General features: G+C 36.8%; 1 protein-coding gene across 1 annotated transcript in view; it reads right to left on the reverse strand.

Annotated features, from left to right (window-relative positions):
* ATXN2 (ataxin 2) overlaps positions 1–11503 on the reverse strand; it is a 120024-nt gene that overhangs the window by 44025 nt on the left and 64496 nt on the right. Inside the window, exons 7-9 of the mRNA XM_010841430.1 lie at positions 3637–3761; positions 1346–1437; positions 400–597 (exon numbers count right to left, since the gene is read on the reverse strand). Of these exons, the coding sequence (XP_010839732.1) occupies positions 400–597; positions 1346–1437; positions 3637–3761 (415 nt within the window). The remainder of the gene's footprint in view (positions 1–399; positions 598–1345; positions 1438–3636; positions 3762–11503) is intronic.

The raw sequence follows: 11503 nt of genomic DNA on the forward strand, positions 1-11503 counted from the left end.
GTTAGGTATACTCTGATCCTACAAGGTTACGCTTGTTCCTTTTCACTTGCATATTCCTAGTACTCTGATCACACCTCTAAACTAGGAAATCACACTGAACTGTAATTATGTTATATGCACCCCTCCCCCAACCTGTTCATTTGTCTTTAACAAGCTCTTCCAGACCTTGACTTGCTCGTCACTGTATATCCACCACTTGGCTCCACAGAGGTGATGTTCAGAAACTATTTTCCAAGAGTACTATAATCTTTTCACTAACAGAACCTGAAACCAACTCCATTTGCGTTTTCTACCTAAGCTAAGTTAAAGGAAGATGAAATATAATAATAATAATACACCTTCTCACACAGACCTTGAGTTGTGTATCCAAAATACTGCATCATGATTTCCTTTAAATACCTAGTGTTTATGTTGTGGCCCTCACGTTCACTGGAATTTCTCTGAACTGCTGTGTATTTTTCTTCTTCACTCCTATCATCATTTTCCAGGGCCACCCGGGCTTTATACTGGGCACTTGATTCAATTTCTTCTGCTAACTGGTTTGCCCTTGCTTCTCGTTTTAAAAATTCTTCTGAGTTATCCCTTTCTAAGGGCACCCTGAAACAAATGAAAAGAAAAAGCAAAGTGTGTATTTTAAAGTAACAGTTTACATATCTGTCACAATCAACTATTAAGGCATTTGTTTAAAATGCTGGTAAAAACTGTAAAAGAGCTATAGTCATCTACTTATAAATCAGAATTTGAATTTTCTTATTACTTTTTCCTTAGAGTAATATAACATTTCCAAAACTGGTTAAATTACCTATTTCCCCATAACCTCTGCATTTGTCAATTTAGTTTTTACAGTGCAAAAATAAAAGAAAATTTATTTAGAACAAAAAAATCAGAGTATAAATAAGCTACATTTAATACCTATTTTAATGGGAATTTATCAGTGTAAGAAGTAACAATAATATATAGTCACATAATTGTTTAACTTAAAATCTAACAGAGGACTTCACTGGTGGTCCAGTGGCTAAGACTCCATGCTCCCAAAGCAGGCGGCCTGGGTTCGATCCCTAGTGAGGGAACTAGATCCCAAGTGCTGCAACTAAGACCCTGAGCAGCCAAATAAATATTAAAAAATAAAACAAGTTAAAAAAAAAAGTCTAACAGGAACATTTATTCAACATAATTTAAGCTGCTGCTGCTGCTAAGTTGCTTCAGTCGTGTCTGACTCTGTGCAACCCCATAGATGGCAGCCCATCAGGCTCCCCTGTCCCTGGGATTCTCCAGGCAAGAATTCTGGAGTGGTTGAAAATCAAAGGCAAATGCACTACAACAAAAGCAAGCTTTAAAAACTTACGTATATGAAGACAGACTGCTATCGTATGTAGACACTACACCATAATTTTCTTCATTGTATCGAAACATATCGTTGGGATCCCATCCATTAGACTAGAAGAGAACAAAATTCATTTTTCAAAATAACAAAGTATTGTCTTCTTTAATGCAGTTATAATCAAGATCTACATTAACAATTATCTACATTAACAAGATCTACATTATCGTACTATTCAAGCAAAACCTAGCAAAAGTAAAAAATAGGCAAAAATTTGCTTTAAAAACGTCTTAAGGAAAAACTTCTCTTCTACACATCAGCCCCTACAAGTTGGTAAATAACTACAGCTGAACTTTGAACAATTCGGGGGGTGGGGTGTCAGGTGTACCAACTCCCTGCACAAGTATAAACCCTGTAGATTCAACCAACCTTGAATCGTACAGTACTATAGTATTTACTATTGCAAAACCTAAGTGTATAAATGTACTAGCATGGTTCAAACCTGTGTTGTTCAAGGTTCAACTGTGTTTGAAACAGTTATTTGAGATGTTTTAAGTTCAGAACATTTTAGTTACTTCATAAACTATGAGTCTCAGATCAGGGTTCTCTCCTTTTCCTACTCCTTACAGTGATCTTTCTACAAGGTATTTTACCTGAAACCTCTTTGAGTGAACTGATCATCAGGTCCAATTGATAAAAAGCGGTAAAATACAGCACATAATCAGTATCCATGTTAGCAGAGGGCACAGCATCATCTGAGCAATGTTGATGGCAATTTCAGGACAAAACCTTGCCTCTAAGATCACCCATCAACTGTGGCTCCTTCTGTGCTGCTTCAGATAGAATTGTAATACAAATCTACCACTCAATCAACTACTTCAGCCTAATATATGGGAGCAGGAAATTAGTTACCTATAGAAACTTTAAAATATGCTCTTTTAGTATATGCTCCATGTGAAAAATTTAAAGTGTGCAGAAACATATCCAGTGAAAAGTAATACTGCCAATCCCAGTGTGTATAGATAACCACCATTAACAACTTCTTGGGCATAATTCCAGACATTCTTTGTGCATATGTAAGAATGTGATTATTATCATCAGCTCTCTTTTACAGACATTCAAATAGGATCTTCTTGTTCTGCAGCTTGCTTTTTCTTTTAATAAGTTCTAGGTATCTTCCCAGAACACCTTTCTTTCAAGAGGACATATACTACTTCAACTGAATGGAGGTATAATAAATTACCCATGTCCTACTGACGGACAGTTAGGATATTTCCTATTTTTCACTACTAGAAAAAAATGCTGTGAAAAACATCCTAATATAATTATTTGAATGTCTTATGAATACATTCACAGAGATAGAATTGCTGAACCAAACTGTTTTAAATTTTGAAAACCTTGCCAGAATGTGCTCTAGAAGGTGTCTATCAATTCAACTGCTTCACTATCAATTTAAAAAAAAGAGACAGAGAATGCTTGCTTCTCTTTATCCTCCAGAGGTGATGTGCTACACAAACCTGAGAAACTTCACATTAAGTAATATGTGGTTCTTTAAAAAGTTTGGAAACTACTGGATGGTGTCTATGAATTTCCAGTTTTACAACTGGACAATGACTTTAACATCAAACACAGGTTTGTTAAATAAGATTTCTCTGTAAGATTCAATGAAAGATTCATCTCATTCAAATTTTATTGCCTAAACACTCATTTCTGGCAAGAAACTTTGCTTGTATCTCCAGAGTTTAGAAACAGAATTTAAAGAATCCTAATGACAGAGTCATTATTAAGCATTGATTTACAAATGATGTGTTCTGGGAAAGTAAAAATAATATGTCAAAAGGCTTTTGGAAATAGCCTTTTCCTCCTAATTTTAAGATAAAGAAACTTACTTTTTGCTGTAATTCTAATGTAACCTAATGATATAGCTTAATAATGAGTACCTCTTTGACAGACAAGAATCCTAAAAGTCACACTTTTACATCACTTCTTGCTAAAGACAACAAACAAGTCACCATTTTCCTCAGACTGCCCTATTCTGCAGGGCATTCAAAACTAAATATGCAGGCGTTTCTAGTTTCCCATGGTTTCTAATCTAAACTTTTAAGTTGTTTATTAGGATTCACTTTAAAGACCTACAAATACTTCATATGCATCCCCAAGAAACATTTTTCTGTATATACTGCCTAGGGTGAAGTCTCTACACAATAAAACAGCTTATTTAAATACAGTCACAACAGCATACTTAAAACCAAGTGATAGGATGTCATACCGTATCACAGGACCATACTGTTACTAATTGAAAAGATTTTGCTTACAACATCATTTTCCAAAGCTTCCAGTTCGTCATTGGTAGTGAGTTCACCTGCATCCCAAGGCTCCAGGTCCTTTTCTTTGTGTTCACCATTCACTTTAGCACTGATAGCAGAGTCAGTAAAAGCATCTGCAAAGGATGGTTTTGGATGAAAGATCATACAACCAGACACTGGGCTACAAGAATACACACATGAATTATCAACAAAAATGCTAAAAAATTATTATGAAAAGTGACTTTCTAATACAGAAAAAATCGCATTCATTAACAGTATGCTTTCAGCTGTGTAATGCTTCTAATGCTTTTATCTTCAAAACACTTAACCTGATTCACTAAGTGGCATCGTAGATGACTACTGGAGGAAGGTATGTTTTACACATATAATTTTAAGCCACATGAAATGTTATAATGTATTAACACGAGTCATAAAAATATATTTAAGTATATTAAAAAATTATTAGTTTGTGTTTCAGAATTGATCCAGAAATTTTCTACAAATTCATCTAAAACAAGATCTCTCATGTTTAATTGACACATTAGATATGCACTCAGAGCTGCTGCAGCCAAACATACGCAGATCTTTTAACTTTCCAAATCCATGTCCACATGCAGGGGTCAATATTCTAACATACCCTTGCCATTAATAACAAACGTCATTTTAAGTGACCCATCTCCACACAGAACCCTATTTCCCCATAGCCACTCTGTTACAAAATTCAGACCCCACTGTGTTACCTGTCCTCAGAAAGGCCTACCCAGACTTTCTGTCAACACTTTCTCACCTGTCTATCCTCGCCCCTCTTCTGCTAATGCTACTGAGGAGCACTAGCTTGTGAAAGCAGCATGGCATGGCATCAGTATGCTCACTGGCAGGATCTATCTATCCCATGGCTGCTGTCCAGCAAAGAAACTGTTTCTCCAGTTCAAAGTCAGGACTCAGCTAAATAGAAGTCTACTTGGGCAATGACAATGTTAGAAAATGCTTGGGAGATACAAGCTTACATTTAGATTCTGGGCCTAAAGTGTATCCCCCACCACACAAGGCTGTGGAGTAATACTTCTGCTGACCTGGCTGTGCCAGAGTACTGGCTCCCAGTCAAAAAAAATCAACACTTGTGTCTTCTTCAAAAGAGACAATTCCAGGGGGATTTTTGATTTGGTACTGTTTCTATAAATGTCACTGGCTACCCAATGGGCATGGCGATAGTGAAATAAGAAACTTGAGCCGGCATGGCACTCTAAGTCTAGCTAGCTCTTACCTCCTCTCATCTCAAACTAGGGGTGGTTAAGTGCATGTGGGTGTGTGTTCACGCACACTAGAGAATAAAAGCATAACTGCACATATGGGCTTAGCTACCAGCCCTGTCAGGCAGCATGGCTCCTGCTGCCAGCAATTGTACAAGCCAAGAGCATGCCAAGGGGGATTCCTAAAGCAGCAGGTCTCAGCTGAGAGTGGGATCAGCACTCATTGGAAGATGACTGCATTTTGGGAAAGTTCTCTTAGGGGTTCTAACAGACCGATATTATCTTCACAATGCCATCCTCAGCTGTAAGTCACTGAAAGACCCTACAAATTTGAAGTTCTAGTCTATGTCACCTTAAACTTATGCAAATTCTTGGTAAAATTAATTTTGCCTTAGAGTATTTTCAAGAATGTGAAATGCTCCAAGAAAAACATCAAACAATAACTCACAATAGGTGGCTGAAATTCCCTATTTTAATTCTCACACAATTAGAACAGAAAACTAAGACTACGTAAAAATCACAAATCAGTCATACAAGCAGCAAGGGGATTAATTCTCATTTAAGAGCCTGTTAATGTTTTAATTACACTAGTTGTTGAAAAGCATATATTTAAATAAATAAGGCATTTACTCAGATGGAAACCCAGAATTAAAGACAATACTTTTTTATTCTAGAAATTAAAACCCAGAACAAAAGTTTAAAAAAAAAAAAGAAACAGAAACAGATCCACATAAATGGACTTATTGTTATTGCAGGGTGTTTGTGTGTGTCAAAGTATTTAGAAAAGACTAAGGACTGAGTCAGCAGTCCTCAAATTTAAAAAATGAAATATACAATAGAAACAGCTTAAATATACTTCTACTGGTATTATTTTAAACAAAAATCACAAAGGATCCTTGAAGAGGGAACCAAGGTGACAAAGCAAGAGTCTAAAACTTCACTGAACCAAGTTTTACTCTGCTAATTACAATTTAGGTTGTATTAAGAGGCCATTATTAAACTACCTATCTTTAAAAAAATGCTACATTTTTATCTTAAATCAACCTTATAAATGAATTAACTGTTCACACAGTAGTTCTTAGCATCCCATTTTTCTTTCAGGACAGATAAGGTGTGGGAGGGAAAACACAAAAGTATGTTGGTATTGGTGAGGAATGATATTCCTTGATTCAAAAATTTCTCCCAAAGAAAAAGTCTCCGTATAAACATGAGTAAATATTTTAGGGAAAGATGTGCGTAAGATGTACAAAGTGGAGAATCAGCAAAATGAGGCTATCGTGTCAAGACGGCAGGAGAAAGCCTGGTCATATTAATAACACCGTATTTCAGGTCAACATTCTATCATTAGTTAGAAGGAAGCCAGACCTGGGTATTCATTCTATACTCTTACCAATATCTACTACTGTTAAGTCCTGAATAGTTATTTTATTAATAGCTGCATTTGGATTTTTGAAAAGAACCACTGTTGGTATGAAACAGTATAATGTTAGTGCTAGGATTTCTGCAAATATAATTTAATTAAAATTGTGCAAATTTTGCAATGCCATAAAGTCATAGTGCATTAATTTCCCATTATCCTCTATGGTAAGAAGCAAAAGCATTAAAAAAGCTGGATGCGAGAAAATGTGACTGTGAGAAAAATGTTAAACCTGTTTCTGAAAGAACTACAGGCATAAAAAGAAAAGAATAAAAGTAATCAGACGAGATAATAAAAGATGACAAAGATGTGCTTCATTCCCTGCCTGATGGAATCCAATTTAGGCAAAGGGGAAATAGAAAGGGCGTAATACTGTCCCTGCCTCCAAACGTTCCCTTCCTTTTCTGAGCCAGTGGTGCCACCTGGTGGTGACCAGAAAGAAATGTCTCAACCAATGTGCAGCCTCTGTTCCTCAGCCCCATGCCCAGGAAATGAGCTCTTTTTCCCTCCATCTCAGTCAATTATGACTCTGAAAAAAATCAAAGTTGCCCAAGAATTTTTTAAATGGCCAGAAAAGTGGTGAAAAAGTAACACTTATTTTAAGCTAAAAAAAAAATAAATTTAAATTGACTAAAACTACAAAATGACATAAAACTAGATGAGATTAAAAAACCATTATCAGACTTGACATCAGAAGCCCTCAAATGTGCTTTCAGTGAAGCCTTCACCCAAATCCTCAGCTACTCATGTCATCTTTAAATTAAATCTGCTTTTCTTCAAACACTAAAATTTCAGATAAAAAACTTATTTCAATGATATTGTTCTGATACATCAATTATTAATACTGTGACCTTTTTCAACGACTTTAAAAACATATTTTCTCATCATGTCCCATGAGTTTTATATGGACCAATCTATACACAACAGAGTATCAGTTACAGTGGGTGCTATCCTAGCAACTAAGAGACCAGAGAGTTGGACACAACTGAGCAACCGACACTTTCACTTCAAAAGGCATTCTAATACAGATTAGCATGCATGTGTCCTAAGTCGTGTCCAACTCTTTGCGACCCCATAGACTGGAGCCCACCAGGCTTCTCTGTACACACATCTTCCAGACAAGAATACTGGAGTGGGTTGCCATTTCCTTCTCCAGGGGATCTTCTTGACCCAGGGATCGAACCTGCATCTCCTACATCTGCTGCACTGGCAGGTGGATTCTTTACCACTGAGCCACCTTGGAGGCCCAATACAGACTAGAGTAACATAAAAAATAATATTTTTCTGAACTGTACACAAATCCAAGGGTTTCCCCAAGGGAAATGGAATTTGAGGCCAGAATAAGATTACATTTTTGTTTTATATTCTTCTGTTCTGTATGAGTATTTATACTATGAATATATACTAAATCGTGTATTTTATTATACAGCTATTAAAAAACACAGTATTAAAGAAAAGGATAAACAAAAAAGATGGGCATAGTGAACACACTAAGGGCTCAGGGTGTGTGGAACAGAACAACAAAAGCAAGGCGACAAGTGGAGGCATTGTCCTAGGCAAGAGAGAGAAAAAAGAAAAGACTGCAGAGAAATGGGACACAGGGAGTCTCTAGATTAGTGAATTCTTAACCTTTATTCTTTGATCTATGGATCCCTTCAGCATATGGGGAGCTTACAAATTTAAATGCAAAAAATACATAGAAAACCACAGGAGACCAATTATAATGATGTTTCCGATGGCTCAGATGGTAAAGAATCCGCCTACAATGTGGGAGACCTGGGTTTGATCCCTGATTTGGGAAGATCCTCTGGAGGAGGGCATGGCAACCCACTCCAGTACTCTTGCTTGGAGAATCCCCATGGACAGAGGAGGCTGGCAGGCTACAGTCCATGGGGTCGTAATGCAATATAATGAAATGCAGTTATCAAAATCTGAAAAACCCAATCTGTGCCACAGTTAATATATATGGTTCTTTACTGATGCATTAAACAGTAAGATCTAATAGCAAATCTAATACCTACTATAATTTTAGAGGTAATAAGCATAAAAATATTCAAATTTATACAAGTGGTATAAAATTAACTGAATTCTATAGGTGCAGAAGTTACAGATAATGCAGTGGTTTGTTGTCTACATTAATAATGGAAGGAAACACTAAATTTCAATAAAAATGTAATGAAAATAAAGATGTAATATTTTTTTCTATCCAAGTTCATGAATGCTCTGAATCTTCATGAACCATGGGGAATCCATGGAACCAGGTTAAGAACACTGGCTATGTGTTCTTAAAAGCAGGAAAAAAAAAAAAAAGTATTCTGCTGTGGATAAAGGAAATGAGGTACACAGAGTAACGACTGCAGGGGATAATCATCAGGTTGCAGAAACAGGTTAGAAAAGGGTCTGGTAGAGCCTAAGCTCTGGCAAGAGCTAGAAACTCTACATTCCTAACTAACCGGCACCACAAAGGTATTTTCCCAGTCACATTCCTTTTCCTAATTAAAGCAGTAGAGAGTTTAAAAATAGAAGGCCAGGGAAGGGTCAGAGAACCCTGTGAGGGGCAAGAAGAGAAGTAGGTGTAAATGTGAAGGTGGCCATAGTCAAGAGTAGTAGATTTTGGAAGAGAAGCAGTTACGAGTGATGACAAAGTCATGAAAGCAGGTTGCTAAAATAAGATGGAAATTAACAGTATTGAAGTAACAGAGCTAAATTTTCACAGGAATAGTGTTCGTTCCAAATGATGAACCTGAAAATAAATTTTTCAAAATCTACCATTTGCAAACTAATATCTGAAGATATAAGGGTCTAAGTCATAAAACTATGTGAAACATAAACGCATTCCAAGTGTATATAACCTCTCTGTTCTAAATATCAAGTTATATTGCAGAATAAATCACACAACAGCACTTGCCTATAAATCAGACAAAAATGCAGAAGTGGATAATGTCATTCTGAATATCCACAACTATTTTCTAATCATAATTTTGGGCCTATTAAGCAGAACTATTTAACAATTAAAATGTTGGAAGTGGTTTATTTGATACACCATGTGACAGGAGTTAAAGAACCACAAAATTCAAGTTTTTGAAGTTAAATCCACTGAGGTCAGTTAAATCTCAACTTTAAAAAGAAACGTAAGGAGAGAATGAATCAGGAAGAACTAATACTGTAAAACATTCGAAACAAGACACAAGTCCATCCTGACTTCACACGGGATAGGGTCAGGACAGGAAATTAGGATCTGTCTCAGCAGCACACTTCCCACCCCCTCAACCTCAAACAGACAACAGAGCCTTCCATGCTTATAATCTGTTCCTGTCCCAGAAGCTAAAATCCTCAATCAAACACCTGTCTTTAAAAGCTTTAATCTTCGGAGGGACTTCCCTGACAGGTCAGTGATTAGTACACTGTGTTTCCACTGCAGGGGGTACATGTCCCATCTCTGGTTGGGACATGCACCCCCTAAGATCCCACATGCCGCAGGACACAAGTCTTTTGGGCTTGTGTCCATTATTAATGTAGACAACAAACCTTCCTTCCATTATTAATGTAGACAACAAACCACTGCATTATCTGTAACTTCTGCACCTATAGAATTCAGTTAATTTTATACCACTTGTATAAATTTGAATATTTTTATGCTTATTACCTCTAAAATTATAGTAGGTATTAGATTTGCTATTAGATCTTACTGTTTAATGCATCAGTAAAGAACCATATATATTAAAATAAAAGCCAACAGTGATAAAACCATGACTTTCTATAAGATGGAGACGTGACAATAAAGGTGAACACACTGGCAAGCAAACACCTAACAACATCCTGCAGAACAGGACGGACCAACACAACAAAATTAACTAAGAACAATAGGCCAAACACCTGCACCCTGCATTTTATTCAAAATTCTGAATAATTCTTGAAATAATTTCTTACCTTGGTAGAAAAGAATGTCATTTTTCCAAACTGAACTACCTAATCATATCTTTGCCTCTAGGGCACTTGAACAAGGAAAATGAGTTTTGTGACCCAAAAGTAGAAAGGGCTTCATTTTTACCCTGGTCAACACAAAAATCTGTGAATCTCTAAGGTGTGATATCTTTTAATCATGTGATTTCAAATTGAACGAAAGTTGATTTCATACTATTCTTCACAGATACAAATTTAAATCCAAAAATTTGTGGATTTCATACTATTTTTCACAGATACAAATTTAAATCCAAAAATTTGTGGCAGGAATACACAGAAGAACTGTACAAAAAAGATCTTCACGACCCAGATAATCATGATGGTGTTATCACTCACCTAGAGCCAGACATGTGGAATGTGAAGTCAAGTGGGCCTTAGAAAGCATCACTACGAACAAAGCTAGTGGAGGTGATGGAATTCCAGTTGAGCTATTCCAAATCCTGAAAGATGATCTATGAAAGTGCTGCACTAAATATGCCAGAAAATTTGGAAAACTCAGCAGTGGCCACAGGACTGGAAAAGGTCAGTTTTCATTCCAATCCCAAAGAAAGGCAATGCCAAAGAATGCTCAAACTACCGCACAATTGCACTCACCTCACACGCTAGTAAAGTCATGCTCAAAATTCTCCAAGCCAGGCTTCAGCAATACGTGAACCGTGAACTTCCTGATGTTCAAGCTGGTTTTAGAAAAGGCAGAGGAACCAGAGATCAAATTGCCAACATCCGCTGGATCATGGAAAAAGCAAGAGAGTTCCAGAAAAACATCTACTTCTGCTTCACTGACTATGCCAAAGCCTTTGACTGTGTGGATCACAATAAACAGTGGGAAATTCTGAAAGAGATGGGAATCCCAGACCACCTGACCTGTCTCTTGAGAAATCTGTATGCAGGTCAGGAAGCAACAGTTAGAACTGGACATGGAACAAGAGACTGGTTCCAAATAGGACTGGTTCCAAATAGGAAAAGGAGTACATCAAGGCTATATATTGTCACCCTGCTTATTTAACGTATATGCAGAGTACATCATGAGAAACGCTGGGCTGGAAGAAGCACAAGCTGGAATCAAGATTGCCGGGAGAAATATCAATAACCTGAGATATGCAGATGACACCACCCTTATGGCAGAAAGTGAAGAAGAACTGAAAAGCCTCTTTATGAAAGTGAAAGTGGAGAGTGAAAAAGTTGGCTTAAAGCTCAACATTCAGGAAACAAAGATCATGGCATCCGGTCCCATCACTTCATGGGA

The sequence above is a fragment of the Bison bison genome, unplaced genomic scaffold (assembly GCF_000754665.1).
Source record: "Bison bison bison isolate TAMUID 2011002044 unplaced genomic scaffold, Bison_UMD1.0 scf7180017864160, whole genome shotgun sequence".
In the NCBI taxonomy this organism is placed as follows: Eukaryota; Metazoa; Chordata; class Mammalia; order Artiodactyla; family Bovidae; genus Bison; species Bison bison.